This window comes from Salvelinus namaycush, chromosome 26 (assembly GCF_016432855.1).
Source record: "Salvelinus namaycush isolate Seneca chromosome 26, SaNama_1.0, whole genome shotgun sequence".
Classification (NCBI taxonomy): Eukaryota; Metazoa; Chordata; class Actinopteri; order Salmoniformes; family Salmonidae; genus Salvelinus; species Salvelinus namaycush.
In genome coordinates this window covers 11874625-11893167 of record NC_052332.1, presented here as the reverse complement: position 1 = coordinate 11893167, position 18543 = coordinate 11874625, and the positions used below count along the sequence as shown (strand labels likewise).

Genomic DNA, 18543 nt, shown 5'->3' with positions numbered 1-18543 from the left:
CACAGGATGGACATTCTTGTGGTTGACTGTTGTAACAATGTGTTGCTCCTAGCTGAAACCAGCGAGGTGTTGGAGCAAACAAGCCCCCCTTACCGCAGCAACAGCACACAGAAATAGAATGAATAAAACTGGCTTGGTACCCCTTAACCCTGGCAATTTGACTGGTAAACTTGCAATGGCTGTCTGGTAATGTGATGCAATAATTTCCATGTAACATTTTCATTCAAATGACGTTAACGGATGTGGCTCGTGCAATGGAATGTCTTTGTTTTGTTTCGTCAGTGGAGTTGAATCAACAAATCACAGCACAGATTGATGGGTACACTTTCTGCTTTTACTTCCTGCTGTGCTCCTATGGGCTAGGTGGAAAATATATAATTTGTCATCTTCAGCCTAGCCTATGGGTACACGCGCAACAGAATAAGCTGAAGTAAGCTTTATGCAACATCTTTCTTGGTGCGGACCCATCACACCATTTGTCTGGGTTCGCGGGTTTTTGTACAGCGCCAAAGCTTCTGGGACAGCTCGATGGTCCCCTTTTGATTACATTCGCAGTCCACCCGTTATGCCATTAAACCATTATTAAATCTTTGACTTTCTATGGCAGCACATATAGCCAGGAGTTGCAGCCTAAATTCATTGGCTGGCCAATAACCGTCATCCAAAATTCCATGAGCGTCTTCCTTATGTACCTGTGAGATTAAGGAGTGCGTCTTGAAGGGTTATTCCGTGGGAGGATATTAAAAAAATATTACACCGTCAAAAGATGGAATCCTTAGTGGTGAAACTGCCACTACCGTTTGCTATATAACAAACAAATGGCAAACAATGACCACTGGGTTTTCCCCCCTCAGACATCATTGCACGCGTGATCAAACAGCAGAATGTGTACTGAAAAGACATTTGGATATCACGTTGTGTGATGCTCCTCACCTCCACCTCGTCAACAAAAACAAAACATAACGGCCTTGGGGCAGACGGTGGCGCTGTTTTCCCGACCGCGGACTCCGTCTAACACAGATTGAAATATAACATTAACTTGGGTTTTTCCTATATTAAAACATGAAAAGTTTCATTATAAAAAGGGGAACGTGTTATGAATCTATCCATTAAAGGCACTCTAACCAAAACCCTTTCCACTCCCACCACGTACTGCAGTCTGCTGGAGCTCATGCTAAAACTCTGTCAGAACAACCAAGATCAATCTGTTTTGGTTTGCCCACTTAATTTAATATCGCTTTCGTTGAAACTTTTTTCTCCTCCTCCCTCCCTCGCTCTCCTCTTTCCATCTCTCTCTCCAATTTGTCCTGATAATGAGTGTTTACTCGGGCTGCCTGGGATTTTCAGCTGTTAAATTAACGAGCAGAATTGTGACGGTAACTGGCTTTTTAACTTGGCCGATGATGAGAAGCCAGTATTAATTTGGCCTACAGATTTCATTTGTTGCGAACAGGAAAAAGCGATATAAATCAGAGCGGGCCTGATTAAGCCCTGCCTGGAATGACTGGGCCGTAATGAGGGCATTATGCTGTGTTTGTTGTGGAAGCACTGGGGTGAGCTGGGATAATTACTGTGTGTGTGTGTGTTTGAGAGCGAGATAGCGTGTGTGGGACAGTGGGTATAGCATGTGTGGGTGCGTGTGTGGAAGCACTGGGGTGAGCTGGTCTAATTACACCCTCTAATGGAGGGAACAGGGTCAGCTGCCGGCCTGTCACACAACGCGAGCAGGTAGGGTGTGTGTGTGTGTGTGTGTGTGTGTGTGTGTGTGTGTGTGTGTGTGTGTGTGTGAGAGAGAGAGCATTGTGTGAGAGAGTGAAATAGAACGTGTCAGGGACAAAATTTGCCAGTGTGTGTCTGTGTTCAACAGTAATGTCTCAGATCTCATTCATTGCTACCACCAGGAAGCTAAATGACCAATCCACAGCTGCACTGCCGTATGAGAGCACTTTACAATGGAGCACAATAAAGCAGAAAGTTCCTCTTTTCAAAACTAGTTGAACGGCTATTTACCACAGGGGAGATGAACTACACAGTAAACGAAAATCACTTGCCTCCAACCAAATTCATTTGAATTTCTTGGTCCTGTGCAGCTGTAAATCAAACAAAAACGCATGGAAACCAAAAGTTTGAATTTCAACATTTTGAATAAATATAGTGCTGCGCGATTAGCTGAAATGTCGTTTTATTTCCGGTACATTTTTTTAAATTTTATTCTTAAAATCGACCAACGTCTGTTCAATGATTCTAATTCCATTTAGTTCTGGTATTTTCTGTGAGCTCAAATCACTGTTGTTGGACTTAGTAGGAAGTCGTAGTTTTCAAAAGGTTTTCAACAAAGTGTACCGCAGAAAACGTGGTACTTAACTACAATGGCCATTACGTTGCCTTCTTCACACACAGACACACACGAGAAAGAGAGAAGAGCGTGACATGAGGGAGTGGGACAGAAATGGAAACAGTTGCTTCGTGAGGTAGCCCCATCTCTAGCCAATAATACATCTAATTGACTGATAGCTGGCATTAAAAACAGGTTTGAAGGTATGCCTTATGTACTTTGAAGAGCTACTAAAATAGTGATTTCGTCCACCAGGTAGCTAGCCTAACTAGGATGACTCATTGGGGAGCAGAGCAATAGATGGTGGCTGCTAATGCCTAAGCAGAGGTGTGATGACTCGGCATGAAATACGAAAGTCATCATGTGAAAATAATGTAATATTACACAACTGAAATGTGTTATTAAAGTAAAGTCATGGGATAAAGGATGGGTAGTCATTAGCATTGCTTCTATCAATGAAACTACTAAAGTCATCATCATACTAAAACAGATATTTAATATACCCAACTAAAATATTTGATTAAAGTAAAGTCATGTGAAAAAAAACGAGTAAGTGATAAGCAGCAATGGGCTTTCATTAATAGTTGTATTCTGTGTTGTTACAGAATTCAACTGACTTAACGTATTTATTGCAAAAAATACATGAATCGAAACCCAAATCAAAAACCGTGAGGATTGTTCAAAGACTGAGCCGACTTCAGAACGCACTAGCCCCTCAGCACCAAAATAGTGAATCGTACAAGGGTGCCACCATACTTAACCACAACTGTACGTGTTGCATACTTCATTATAGTGTGGTACCTGTCTTTGGCCGTTGGTTTGACTGTCTTCTTCTGTGGTGGTTTCTTAGTTGTTTTCTTCTTCTGTTCAGAGTCGGACTCACTGGAACTCTTCTCCGATTGGCTGGAGGACTTGTCGGACTCTTCACTGCTCGGACTACTGCTCTTTTCCTCATCGCTCTCTGCCTCACTGCTTGACTCTAACACACACACAGGTTCATCTCGTACGATTATGAATACAACCTTAACTGGCATTGCAAACATTCACAAAATAACATTATACTTTATGGTACACACATGGACAAACAGACCTTCACTACTGCTGCTGCTGCTGCTGTCATCACTGCTACTGCTCCCTGAGCCCTTATCCTTCTCCTCCTCCTCCTCTCCAGAGTCAGAGTAGAACTTATCATCTGATGACTTGGACAGCTTGGACTTTCCAGTCTTCCCTAGCGATGGAGCCCACTCCTTCACCTGGCAACGGATTAGGAAGTGAGGTCAGAGGAAGTAAGGAAAGATCGAAACAAAAGTTACACTACCAGTCAAAAGGTTTGGACAAATCTACTAATTCCAGGGTTTTTCTTTATTTTTACTATTTTCTACATTGTAGAATAATAGTGAAGACATCAAAACTATGAAATAACACATATGGAATAATGTAGTAGCCAAAAATGTGTTGAACAAATCAAAATATATTTTATATTTGAGATCCTACAAAGTAGCCACCCTTTGCCTTGATGACAGCTTTGCACACTCTTGGCATTCTCTCAACCAGGTGCACCTTGTTAAAAGTTAACTTGTGGAATTTCTTTCCTTTGAGCCAATCAGTTGTGTTGTGATAAGGTAGGGGTGGTATACAGAAGATAGCTCTATTTGGTAAAAGTCCATGTTATGGAAAGAACAGCTCAAATAAGCAAAGAGAAACAGTCCATCACTACTTTAAGACATGAAAGTCAGTCAATTCGGAAAATTTCATGAACACAGAGTAGGTGAATGGATGATCTCCGTATGTGTGGTTTCCACCGTGAAGCATGGAGGAAGAGATGTGATGGTGTGGGGGTGCTTTGCCAGTGACACTGTCAGTGATTTATTTAGAATTCAAGGCACACTTAACCAGCATGGCTACCACAACATTCTGCAGCGATACGCCATCCCATCTGGTTTGCGCTTAGTGGGACTATCATTTGTTTTTCAACAGGACAATGACTGAATACACACCTCCAGGCTGTGTAAGGGCTATTTGACCAAGGAGAGTGATGGAGTGCTGCATCAGATGACCTGGCCTCCATAGTCACCTGACCTCAACCCAATTGTGATGGTTTGGGACGAGTTGGACCGCAGAGTGAAGGAAAAGCAGCCAACAAGTGCTCAGTATATGTGGGAACTCCTACAAGAAAGCATTTCTCATGAAGCTGGTTGAGAGAATGCCAAGAGTGTGCAAAGCTGTCAAGGCAAAGGGTGGCTATTTTGAAGAATATAAAATAAATGTTGATTTGTTTAACACTTTTTTGGTTACTACATGATTCCATAGTTTAATGTCTTCAATATTATTCTACAATGTAGAAAATAGTAAAAATAAAGTAAACCACTGGAATGAGTAGGTGGGCAAACTTTTGACTGGTATTGTATGTGGACACCTGCTCATCATCTCATTCCAAAATCAATGGCATTAATATAGAGTTGGTCCACCCTTTGCTAATATAACAGCCTCCACTCTTCTGGGAAGGCTTTCCACTAGATGTTGGAACAATGCTGTGGAGACTTGCTTCCATTCAGCCACAAGAGCATTAGTGAGGTCGGGCACTGATGTTAGGAGAGGTCATTGTCATGCTGAAACAGGAAAGGGCCTTCCCCAAACTGTTGCCACAAAGTTGGAAGCACAGAATTGTCTAGAATGTCATTGTATGCTGTAGTGTTAAGATTTCCCTTCACTGGAACTAAGGGGCCTAGCCCGAACCATGGAAAACAGCCTCAAACCATTATTCCTCCTCCACCAAACTTTACAGTTGGCACTACGCATTGCGGCGGGTAGCGTTCTCCTGGCCAAACCCAGATTAGTCCATCGGACTGCCAGATGGTGAAGTGTGATTCATCACTCCAGAGAATGCCATTCCACTGCTCCAGAGCCCAATGGCGGTGAGCTTTACACCACTCCAGTCAACGCTTGGCATTGTGCCTGGTGATCTTAGGCTTGTGTGCGGCTGCTCGGCCATGGAAGCCCATTTCATGAAGCTCCCAACGAACAGTTATTTGAGGACGTGGCTTCCAGAGGCAGTTTGGAACTCACTTCAGCACTCGATGGTCCCGTTCTGTGAGCTTGTGTGGCCTAACAATTCGCGGCTGAGCCGTTGTTGTTCCTAGATGTTTCCACTTCACAATAACAGCACTTACAGTTGACCGGGGCAGCTCTAGCAGGGCAGAAATTTGACGAACTGTTGGAAAGGTGCCATCCTATGACGGTGCCACGTTGAAAGTCACTGAGCTCTTCAGTAAGGCCATTCTATTGCCAATGTTTGTCTATGGAGCTCCCATGGCTCTGTGCTCGATTTTATACACCTGTCAGCAACGGTTGTGGCTGAAATTGCCGAATCCACTCATTTGAAGGAGTGTGCACATACGTTTGTATTCATAGTGTATCAACACAGAGCTGTATTAAAATGTCTGAGTTGACCATGGCCACCCTTGGTTTAGGGCCTGGGTGATGAGCGGGAACGGCAGTAGAAGTAAAGATGGATCCTTACCGGCTCAATCACCTCCACGTTCCTCACTGATTGGTCAGGAGCCACGGCAGGCCAATCAGAGAGCTCCAGGTAGCCGCTGGCTTTGGTGTTGATGGTGTGGGACAGGGTTCCCAGCTGGTAACGATCACGGTCTGACAGAGAGTGATGGAGGGGAGAGGAGAAAAGGAGAAAAGGAAAAATCGTAGACAAAGAGGGGAAAATGTCAGAGGAGAAACATAATGAGTAACATTGGAGGGAGAGGGGGTGAGAGGACGAAGGGAAAATGGTGGGGGGGGGGGGTTGGAGGAGGGGAGAAGAGGGACGAGAGAAACATAATGAGTAACATTGGAGGACGAGAAGGGGGTAGAGAAAAAGAGGCAGGGGTCTCAATGTCACAGCAGTGCGCTCTCAATCAGCAGGACAGAGAGTAATTGGCATTAAACACTCTGAAATGTCACTGTATACACACACACAGTGCTGTTTAATAAAGGGTCCAGGAGCCCACACGCACAAGAGTAAAACGATTCTCCCTCCCTAATGGTCAATATAGGAGGTGTAATCAGTCAAAGTGCCTGGGGAGGTCGGCCTTCTCTAACGAAAAAGAGAGGGAGAAAAGAAATCAAGAGTTAAAAGGGTGAATATTAAGAATGACAGGAGTGGTAACGTTTTCCATAAACATCTAGTAGACGCAGAGACCACCGCAGAATAATAATGTTTCGGAGGCGGCTTCTGTCTTTCTCTCATCTGGATTGAAGTTAACTGTGTATGTGTGTGTGTGTGTGTGTGTGTGTGTTATCTGCATCTCAAAGGTTATCATTAGCCAGGTAATAATTCACCCATCTCATCAGAGCCGAGAGAGAGGACCCTGGACACTCTGCCATTCACACTCACACCAGCATATTAAAAACACCCGTGTGTCTCCTAAAGGGCACCCTATTCCCTATTTAGTGCACTACTTCCAAAGGTACCTTTGTACGTGGACTCGAGGACGGGCGCTGGTTTGGGCGCCAGCAGGATGCGGCGGGCGTACTTGCCGAGTGCTCCGCTCTTCTCATTGGGCACGATGAGCTGGCGGATGAAGCGAGTGCGGTCTCTGATGTCATAGTTCTGGTCATACTTCCCCAGGTTCAGAATGTACTGGGTCAACAACTTGGTCTGGATGTTGGGAGAGACAGAAGGAAGGCGGGAAAGAGGGAGATATGGTGGTGGAGAGGGAGAAGGAGAGAAAGACGGAGGGGAGGAAGCGGGAGAAGAGGCAGAGGGAGATCGGGTGAGAAGACGCCGCCAATCCAACATAAAAAATAAAAAAAGCACACAGCTCCATTAAGGTACGCTCATGAATCAGTATGGTGCTTCACACTACATTTTCTTCATACAAACACACTGTTCTCCTCCAGTCTGCTCCCCCTCTCTAGCTGTATGAGTGACAACCTCTCTCTGTGCCAGGTGGGTTTATGGTCTGAGATGGGGAGCGCTTGCCTTTAACATATATTATTCAGGGAGGTATAAAAACCAAGAGTTACGACCCCCGAAGGACGACATTAGCACTCTCTCACACCTCCCTCTATTTCTTCATCCCTTTTTAACCTCTTCCCTCTCCGTCCGCCTCGAATCTCTCACCATCCCACTCTCTCTTCCCCCCAGCCCTCCCTCCATCCTCATCTCTCTGAAACATTAGCAAGGGGGAAGAGGTCTAATAACGTGCTCATTTGAGGCGGCAGCAGCAGCATCTGCAGTGTGGTCATAAACCCAGCCTGGCCGCCATATTGCTTTGCATCTGATAGAACGGATCTGTAGTTACCAAACAGAGGCAAGGCAATGGCACGACGTGCAACATTAAAGCTTGCGCTTAAGGAAGCGGGGGAAACTAGATTGCAGTAGCCAAATAACAAGAAACTGGAGGCTAATGACGTTGTTTACTTCCATGACAATAAAAGTTGAATAAGATGAATTATGTTTGGGCAGAATAATGCTGCGACGTGTACTGCTGACTCGACTGTTCTGTGTACCTACTGTTTAGCGTAGGCTAATGTACCTGTTTGGAGTTGGTGAGGTAGAGTTTGGCAGCCAGGTTGACAGTCTGCAGCTTGACGATGTCCTCCTCGGAGGTGAAGCTCTTGGCCATCTTGCGGAGGACGTCGGGGGCGATCTGAGGGACCCTCTCACAGTACTCTCCCATCAGCCACAGGATGCTGGCCCGCGCCATCGGCACCTTGACACACAAGAGGGGTTAGTCCTGTTTTTGGGGGTGTGCATTTTGAGTCCCGACTCGCACGCGCTCGGGCGCAAGAGCAAATACACATTGAGGTCGCGGTAGACGTACAGCGATGTTGTCGAAGAGCTTGGCCATGTGTTTGATGATGTCACTGTGCTGGGTGGGCTGGGTCTGGAGAAGCTTCTTGATGACCACCACGCTCTCAGCCACCACCGTCTCTGTGAGGAGACAATACATTTCGAGTTCAAAATGTAACTAAATGTAATCAAAAATGTAATATATACGTAATCCCCCCAAAATTATTATTTATCATGAGAAGGGCCATAAACAGTTACTAGTTATTGTTTATGGCCCTCATGATACATCATTACTTTTTGGGGGATTGTTGCTGCATACTCCAAGAAAGGTTAAAATCTCACCTTTCTGGTAATTTTTTAAATAAATTGCTGAGGTGTAGTCACTTGAGGACACAAGCTGAAGTACACAGTACAAACATAATAAAAATATGAAATATTGTATATGATGTATTGCCTATTCAACAAAAGTATGAAAAAGGCTTGAAATGACATGTTTACTAAATATATTATAATCAATTTATAAAATGACCAACTATAAGATTTCACCTTCCTTATAACTGTAAAATACATTTTTGTATATTGTGTTAAAGAAAACGTGCATAAACATGTGCAAAACATCTGCCCCCATCGCGTCTCACAGAGCTCTAGCTCGGCATCCTAAACTCGTTAGGGACTCGCCTTTCATCTCATATTAATCTGGTCCCTGACAAACAGAAAGTGTTAGTTTAAAAATCAATGAATCATTTTTCGATTACTGGCTATAAAAATCGATCTCTGAATGTGCTACAGCTACAAAACCAATCTCTCCTACTGCGTTACGGTGTAAGGATTCCAGGCATATGCAGTGTTAGTGGCTGTGAAGTAGGGTTCAGCCAGGTGTTGGGCAGTGTTGTCAGATGTCACACCTTGCTTCACACAGGCAGAAGAAACATAATCCTCTGTCCATGAGAATCAGGGCTACCGCTCAATGCAAGCCACTTTAAGCTATGGTGTCCTCATATTCATTTAGAACAACTAGTACCAGAACCACGCAAGTGCCTAAAACTGAAGACTTTGCATCTAAGGGGTTAAAACAATACATATAAAAGAGAGGGTTTGACGCAGATATCCAACTTTGAACAGGAGCTGGACAAAGACAACCAATCGACTGATTCTCTGGACAAAGAGGACCAATAAGTCGATCAATCAATCGGTCAGTGGTGCCGTACCGTCTCGGTTGGAGAGTAGCAGCACCAGTCCTTGGAGGCAGGTGTCTGTCACCTCAGAGATGTTGGTGGCACACCTGCCGATGGCCTGGATGGTACCAGCTGCAAACTGCTTGTCCTGGCTCTTCACATAAGTCTGTTCAAATCAAAGCACAAGGTGGAGCCATTCATTGTATCTAAAAGGCGATAATATATGTGGAACCGCTGCCAGTGACGGAAAGGGATATTGAGAGAGAGAGAGAGACAGAGACAGAATGTAACAGAGATAATGAGAGAGAGAGAGACAGAATGTAACAGAGATAATCAAAGAGAAAGAGATTACAGAATGTAACAGAGATAAGAGATAGAGCATGTTAGAGATAATCAAAGAGAGACAGAATGTAACCGAAATAATCAAAGAGAGATAGACAAAACATCAACTGCATATTCCAAAAAGCAGCGTCGAAAGCAAATTTGAGAAAACCAAAGAAATGCAATATCAGAAACAAAAAACTCAATGTTTCTGAAAAATGGTTTGATAATGAATGTAAAACAATTATAAAACACCTAAAACAAATGTCAAATGAAAAACATAAGCAGCAAAACAACCCAGAGCTACGATATGAATACTTTGAAACAATGAAACAGTATAAACATACACTGAAACACAAGAAATTGAATTATACCAACAACACACTTGACGAAATTGAAAACGCAATTGACCAAAATCAGTTCTGGGACAAGTGGAACAATTTAAGCACGACAGAGCCACAAGAATTAGCCATACAAGATGTAGGAATTTGGAAAACTTATTTTGATAATCTATACAAAAACATCCCACAAAAAGACTTACAACAGAACCAATTAGAAATTAAAGAAAATTTGAACTTCCTTGAATCAGTCATTAAAAACAACCAAAATCCATTAGATTACCCAATAACCCAACAAGAACTAAATGAAAAGCTCAAATCTATAAAATCAAAGAACGCTTGTGGTCTAGATAACATCAGAAATGAAATGCTGAACAGCAGCACACCTGAGTTTCAAAATGCTGTGCTTAAATTGTTCAACACGGTTTTAGCTTCTGGCTGCTTTCCCTGATGTCTGGAACCAGGGACTCATCTCCCCTATCGACAAAAGTGGAAACAAATCAGATCAGACCCCAATAATAACAGGGGAATTTGCGTAAACAGCAACTTGGGAAAGGTTTTCTGTAGCATTTTGAATCCAAGAATTCAAACCTTTCTTCAAGAAAAAAATGTAGTAAGTAAATATCAAATTGGCTTTCTCCCTAACCATCGCACTACTGACCATATATTACACACACACCTTACACACACTAATTAATAAAACACGTCCACCCCCTCAAAAAAAGAGGGCAAAATCTTTGCTTGCTTTATTGACTTTAAATAAGCATTTGATTCTATTTGGCACGAAGGGCTATTCTACAAAATTCTCCAAAGTGAGCTTGGTGGTAAGGTGTATGACTTAATAAAATATATGTACACAGAAAACAAGTGTGCAATAAAAATCAAAAACCAAAGAACAGAATTCTTTTCACAACGTCGAGGTGTGAGACAAGGCTGCAGTTTGAGTCCAAATCTTTTCAACATTTATATCAATGAATTAGCAGACATGTTGGACCATTCTCCAGCCCCAGGACTCACACTATTTGACACAGAGGTGAAATACCTGCTGTATACTGATGACTTGGTACTTCTATCACCAACCAAAGAAGGTCTTCAACAGAACATTAATATTCTAGAGCAATATTGCCATAATTAGGCCCTGGCAGTAAATTTACAAAAAATGAAAATCATGATTTCCCCCCCAAAAAACATGTCAGAAGCACAAATTTATATTCACCCTGAACACCATAATTGAACACACTAAAAATTACACCTACCTTGGTCTGACCATATCTGCGTCGGGAAACTTTAATATGGCAGTGAATGCACTCAAAGAAAAAGCCCGCAGAGCATTGTATGCAATAAAAACGAAATTATTCAAAATCAACATCCCAATTAGAATTTGGACCAAAATATTTGACAGTGTAATCCTACCAATAGCGCTTTACAGAAGTGAGGTTTGGGGGCCACTCAATAAACTGGACTTTAAAATGTGGGACAAACATCCAATTGAAGCACTACATGCAGAATTCTGTAAGAAAATTCTACAAGTCCAGAGAAATACACCAACTAATGCATGTAGGGCAGAATGCATGGGCCACTTTCCAGTAGTAATGAAAATACAGAAAAGATCATTAAAATTTCGGCTACATCTAAATTCAAGTCTGCAATTTAAAGCACTTCAAACCCAAGAGCTGAGCCCAGAAACGAGCCCTCTCAGTCAGCTGGTGTTGGACCTAACCAACCAGGCTGACACCAGCACTGCTTCAAAAGAAAGAATTCCAATAAACAAAATCATGAACCAATCAAAGGACTCATATTTACAACATTGGAAAAACGAAAACAAAATCCCAAAGCCGACTAAATTGCTATCTGACCCTAAACAGAGAATATGAATTGGCTGATTATCTCTACTCTGTCAGAGATACGAAGCAGAGACAGATCCTTACCAAGTACAGGCTGAGTGACCACCAATTGGCAATAGAAACCGGCAGACATAAGACATGGCTACCCAAAGAGGAGCGCGTATGTGGTCACTGCACGACAGGTGAGGTAGAAACAGAGATGCACTTTCTCCTTTACTGTGATAAATATTCCACACAAAGAGATTCATTATTCACAGAAATGACTACATTTATTCAAAATTTTAACCTATTAAACCCAGAGGAAAAACTAAAAATACTCATGGGCGAAGGAGCAATGGCTCCTCTTGCAGCCAAATATATATTTGCCTGCCATAGCCTGAGGGACACTGAATAATAACATCTGCATAGTAAGCAGTAACTTACTTATTATTACTATTATTGTTGTTTATCTTTCCAAATAGTAGTGGTAGGGGTGGTAATGGTAATGATAGCAGTTTAATGATGGTGGTGGTAGTGGTAACGTTGATAGTAGTTGTAGTACTGATGTAAATAGTGAAGATGACCGTTATTTAGTTATAAGTTAGTTTCATACTTAGATTTTTAAAATATTTATTACATTACTATTGACTGTTACCATTTGTTATTATTTTTGTATTTAATTTTACTACCATTTTCTATTATTATTTGTTATTGTTTATAATTTTATTACAATGTATATTGTATACATTGTTGCTTTGGCAATAATGACAATGTTTTTCATGCCAATAAAGCAGATTGAATTTGAGACAGAATGTAACCGAGAGAGACAGACACAGAGACTTACCTGGAACTCTCTAAGGATGGTTGAGATGTTGGCTTCGTTGGCCAGGCTGGTCAAGATCTCCAGCTGGGGAGACAAGACAGGTCTGATCAAACACACACACACCTGACCTCATGGTTTACTTTTACATTAGCTTGGTCATCACGAGGGAGCTTACCTTGAGTGATTTGATGTGAGTGGCATCTGTGGATCTCACATAGAAACTCTTCATGTAAGGTTCAAACATGCCCTGGCGGGAGAACATAAAACCATAATGTTACTTCCTAATAAAAAAGGCAGAGGCCGCTAGATTGAACTGCCCTGCTCCGCCCACCGCTTTGTAATACTGCAGTGCTATTCGTTCAAAACCGACGGAAAAGTTTGCCCAACGTGTCGTTTATTACAGTCACAACAGAAGTCAGTAGTCCACGTCGTCACAACCGTGACGTCTACAACGGACAAAGTGCGTACAACATGGCGATCATGCCGTTTAGAACCACAGACAACGAGAGAGAATGTGGTCTCCGGTACGTCTGGCGACGAAGGAACGGTTGTGACGCCATCTCGGCAAGAGGAGTCCAGACAATCCGGTCACGCAGCCACTCCGATAGTAAAACAGTAACAGGTAACAGCCATGTTTAGAGCCTTACCTTCCTCTGGATAGACATGGTGGCTATGTTCTGTAACACAATGTACTGCACCTCCCTGACAGGGAGAGACAGAGGGGAAACATTATGGAGTGCCTTTTAATTTTGTGTCCTCACAACAGAGACACACAGAGAGGGCGAGAAAAGAAACAAAAAAGGTAAAGAGGGGTTGGGGTGTACCTGTGGCTTCGGAGCAGTCTAACCAGTGACTTGGTGATGACGCCGACCTCGTGTTTAGGAGCCAGGTGCCAGTACAGCTGAGCTACTGACACCACCACCTGAAACGACAGACATCAACAGGTTTTTTCCTTTAACCTAGCCCTTCTAGCCACGCCTCAAATACAGGCGGTTGTTTCTCAACTCCAGTCACGCCCTATCTAGCCTGGCTCCGGTTGAATTTGTGCGGTCTTCCCGAGTCCTGTGGTCATTGTCACGCCATTGTTTGGCGTCACAGACCCTAGGATTCGGCAAGACGATACAAACAGACCTGAGATCAGGCAGTGCTTTATCTACTTCTCGTGTAGGACGGGTCTTTCATCCTCGCTCAGGACACAAAGCTCTTTAAAAAGCTCAATATATATCAAATAGCAACACCAAAGTCATGCGTTTTTTTTAATGTGAGGAATGTCATTTAAAAGGTAACAGACAGCCAGAGTAAGGACTGAGGAGTCACATTTGGAAGACGTGACGGTAAGTGTCGGTAAGATGGAGGGCCGCATCGCGTTCTCGCTGTTAAAAGACACAACACGTCACATTTTAAATCAACATGCTCATTTGGGACCATTTTTCCTCCCGCTGCTACACTGCCGCACAGACCTTGAGTCTCCTGGGTGATGGAGACCTGCTCAGTGTGTGTGTGTGTGCAGCATCAGTCGTGGTGTAGCCTCGGTTCCGGAGACAGCTGTGCGGAAGGAGTGACATCAGAACCCCATGCTCAGACGCCTTCATCAAGGCTGCCTGTATCCCTCACAGCCAGCAGGTTCAACAGCAGTCAACACTGTTTCACACACAGTTTACTGCTGCATGCGTGTGTGTTTATGCATCTGTTTGTGTGTGTGAGAGAGAGACTCGGACCAGTGTGCTTCAGAGCAGTGTGTGTGTGTGTGTGTGTGGTGAGACTCGGACCAGTGTGCTTCAGAGCAGTGTGTGTGTGTGTGGTGAGACTCGGACCAGTGTGCTTCAGAGCAGTGTGTGTGTGTGTGTGGTGAGACTCGGACCAGTGTGCTTCAGAGCAGTGTGTGTGTGTGTGTGTGTGTGTGTGTGTGTGTGTGTGTGTGTGTGTGGTGAGACTCACAGCAGTGTTTCTACTCTGCAGTAGAGGCTTGGTGTTCCTGAGAAGCAATCGGTGGTCGGGGTCCATCATGTAGGACTTCTTTTCGTCCCCATTTTTCGTCTTCTTCTCATCAGACTCATAGAACGCCGTCTCACTGTTCTCATCAAACTGACCATCCTGAAACACACACAGGTGTCTTTCATTCTGTTACTCACACATATTTACCTTCAGGTGTCAATTCCTCCGAGCCAACACCTCCTCGTCTAGCCAACACCTCCTAGTCGAGCCAACGCCTGCTAGCCAACACAAGCCAGATGCATACGCACATCTAGAAGTTGCTTGCAGGTGAGTTGGAGAAGTGCGCTCGCTAACTATCACTTTTTACTGCGCTAACGTTTTGCTCTTCGTCAAGTAACGACAAACAGATGGATACTGAAAGCACATCTTGCGTAGGGTTTCTTTGTTTATTATTGAAATAACTTAATAGTAAACAAAACAAAAAAAACGCATACTGACTGACAAATGTCTCCTTAGTCGTTTTTGATTAATTTACTATATTTGACTCGTCACACTGAGGCAATAATGCCATTATTACTTCAGTGTTGATGTTTGATAGATATGTGGCGTTTAGTCCCCAACTGAGCCCTTTACTTGTTCGCTGATGAGAGACGTTCAAGAGAAGCCACTACATCTCAAATCTAAATGAAAAACGTTCTTCATTAGAGCTCACGCCACACGACGCCGTTCTGACACAAACCACGTAGTCGCCTCCCTGGCTCCCGTTCTCCATCCCACACCTCTTTCCACAGGCTGGTGCGCTGTGTCAACATGGAGCTGATGACCACCTGCCCCCCCCGCCGCCATCTTTCTTCCTCCCATCTCTCACCTCTTTCCAGGGGCTGGTGAACTGCGTCCTGGCGTAGCGGGTCAACATGGTGATGATGACCACCTGACCCCACTCCTCCACGTCCACCAGCAGATTGCAGAGTTTACGGTAGTTCTTATGGATCAGGTCAATACGGTCCGGACACACTTCCTCAAAGGCCATCACCACGCTGCCCGCTACCAGCTATAGGGGGAGACGTCAGGTTACTGCAGGGCTAGAGTAAAAGCCTGCACTCCCAGTAACTCTCAGGATCTGACTTGGGCAGCCCTGCTTTAGCCCGAGTCCATTGTATGTGTATTTATGTAACTAGGCAAGTTAGTTAAGAACAAATTCTTATTTTACAATGACGGCCTACCGAAAGGCCTGGTTACGTCTTGGTTAGAAAGACAGTGTACTTCATGATCTAAGAGCAAGAATTTTGTTTATGAACAGTTAGCTATAATCTAAGAGCCAGGCACCAAACAGGAGAGGAGTAACTGGGTGGAAAATTACCGCATTTAAAGTCTTTACTGAACAAATCTAATTTGGCATCACCGTGGTAAAGGGCATCCTTCTAAATCGCTCATACACATCCAAAACATTTCTCATATTTCACCACAGACTTTTAATTTTTCCTTCAGCTCATAACTAATTGAATGTTCTATTCATGAGACAAGAGAAAGGGGGAAATGGGAGGATGGAGGGAGAGAGGGAGGAAAGGGAGGCAATCAAGTACATTTTATTGGGAGAAAAATCCATTTGTCTGGTCCGTGTTCTATTCCTATAGCGCTGCTGGCTGGCAGACTGACTGATTGACATGGCCGGGTATTAATATGCAAACAGCATTAACGCAGAAAGGCGAGGGGGGACAAGGAAGGAGTAGGCGAGGAGAGGGGTAGCAGAATCCGGTCTCTCCCATTAGAAAAGACTGGCCCCTGGTGGCCCCTGTGGAAACCCTGTACATTTACCCATCATCCCTGCCGTGCAGCTGCATTGATTGTGTAGGTGTGTGTGCGTATGCGTTTGAGGCCCTCTGACAACTGGGGAGCTGGGAACCGAAGCGCTAATCATTCAACAATCTGGACAGCTATAGGGAGTAGGCTTCTAAATGACTGGTAAAACCAGAGAAAAGGTGAGGTAAAATACGTGTTTGGAATTAGCCTAACTTTGCAACCAAAATGACATTACATTATTTTTTTTTAAACAAGCAGTTCGTAAAAAAAAAAAAAAAAAAAAAAAAAACATGGGCGAAACAAATCAAAACAGAGGCAAGGAACACATTGTTTAAACACTTGGTTTAGCAAGCAATTAAGAAACCTCATATAAGCAGAGTTTAACGGACGTGCTTGTGGTTTATAATTGGAAAGGGGCCTAGTTGGGAAATGTATGTGTGGCTTTTAATTGTTATGCACAGCGTGGTTGGTCTCAGAACTAACAGATGCTTGATGTAAAGTTCCAAGTCCGCAAACCTCATCTAGTGCATAGCCCTTATATTGGAGTAAAGTACTGACAGGAAAGAACAGGAACTTTGCGAAAATTGTGCCTGTGTGCATCAACGGATACACTGAGGTTCCTAGTATCTCAGCCCTGTGTTATGTTCCCTTCGACGTCTGTCTCTCTCTCCCTCTCTCTCTCCCTCTTAGCCTATTACAGTGTCTCTGGGCCTGCCTCCGCCTCTCTTTGTGCATCATCCCTCCCCCACCTCCCTCTCAACTTCCCCCATTAGACGCAGGTAAACTACATGCGCCATCAACAAAACTGACACCCCAATCTATGGAGTCCCACAACCAGCCCTCCCTCCCTCACCTCCCTCCCCCATCCACTTCCACCGTATTATCTACACTACGTGACAAGCCAGTAATGGAAAAATCACACTAAGCAAATGGTTCCTCTAATAACAATAAATTTCGTATAAAATTATGAAGGGCCCAAACCATTTCCTTGCATCTATTTTGTCATGAATTCTAATTAGGGCGCCAGGGAGGCGGCGAGTGCTGGGTCATCACGCCAGAGACGGCGCACCGCCTTGATTGATGGCACGGCGCAGGGTCGGTCGGCCTACCCTCCCTGCCTTCTCTCTATCCTCTCCTCCTTTTCTATCTCCTCCCTCCTCTTTCTCTTAAATGAATGGGCATCCCACCTAGCCTCTAATCATACCACACACTACCACACACACTCCTCCCTGTTCTCATTTCAATTTTGCAGGAGGTGCAGGGAGAGGCAGGGCGGCGGGATGGGAGGGATCGATCATTTATCTTGTAATGGCTGGATAATAGATCCATCACAGTAAAACAGCTGCACAACCTCCTGTGTTGTGTTTCTCTCTCCCTCCTCTCCCTCTCTCTACAGCCCTTCTCACCATCCTGTCTTTAACCAGGGGTGTCACACTAATTTAGTGTAAAGGGGCCATCACCGTTCAGACCAATGTCACGAAGGCTACAACAGAGACAGCCAAATATATATATATTTTTTTACATCTCTCCAAATATACTTACATTGTAACATACCCAACATTACTGAATTCACTACCTTGGTGATAATTCTTATTTTTTACAACGCACAATCATTTCTAATAAGCGTAGAGCCTAGTTTTGGGGCACAGGTAGGGGACACATAAGATCTGATGGTGGTGGGCCACACTTGGCTCCTGGGCCACATGTTTGGGACACCTCAGCTTTATATACTGCCCTAGAGACACATGTGGCACAGTCCATATCTACATGATCAACCTGTGATTCTCACTCTCCAGAACGATAGGAAGTTGCTATCTCAAAGTGAAGGGGAATATAAGCTTAAAGCTTTATTTTTCCTCCAGGCGAAAATAAATAAATAAAAAGCCTAGTTTTCCAAGTGTATATTGTATGACATCTTGTGTAAATGCACTTTAAATAAAGTTTGATTTGAAATACTACTGTGTTATGAACGGTGATAAAACAGGTAATACAAGGCATTTGTAAAATACATTCAAAGATGGTTCTTATGAAACTCTGGTCAAGATAAAGTGAATTGTATCCATATAAATGCAGATGTCCTTTGAATAACAGGACAAACACAACACGATAGATCACCGACAGAAAGCAAAGAGCTAAAACTGGCAGTAAATAAATTGGTATAGAAGCTCTCTGAAATTCTAATAACAAATCATAACACATAAA

The 18543-nt window shown here is 43.6% G+C and overlaps 1 protein-coding gene across 1 annotated transcript in view; it reads right to left on the bottom strand.

Annotated features, from left to right (window-relative positions):
• Positions 1 to 18543, bottom strand: part of LOC120020959 (AP-3 complex subunit beta-1-like) — a 56599-nt gene that overhangs the window by 28357 nt on the left and 9699 nt on the right. Inside the window, exons 7-19 of the mRNA XM_038964625.1 lie at positions 15410 to 15592; positions 14545 to 14700; positions 13431 to 13528; positions 13254 to 13308; positions 12782 to 12853; positions 12628 to 12690; positions 9335 to 9467; positions 8158 to 8267; positions 7870 to 8046; positions 6803 to 6989; positions 5856 to 5986; positions 3426 to 3588; positions 3137 to 3314 (exon numbers count right to left, since the gene is read on the bottom strand). Of these exons, the coding sequence (XP_038820553.1) occupies positions 3137 to 3314; positions 3426 to 3588; positions 5856 to 5986; positions 6803 to 6989; positions 7870 to 8046; positions 8158 to 8267; positions 9335 to 9467; positions 12628 to 12690; positions 12782 to 12853; positions 13254 to 13308; positions 13431 to 13528; positions 14545 to 14700; positions 15410 to 15592 (1706 nt within the window). The remainder of the gene's footprint in view (positions 1 to 3136; positions 3315 to 3425; positions 3589 to 5855; positions 5987 to 6802; positions 6990 to 7869; positions 8047 to 8157; positions 8268 to 9334; positions 9468 to 12627; positions 12691 to 12781; positions 12854 to 13253; positions 13309 to 13430; positions 13529 to 14544; positions 14701 to 15409; positions 15593 to 18543) is intronic.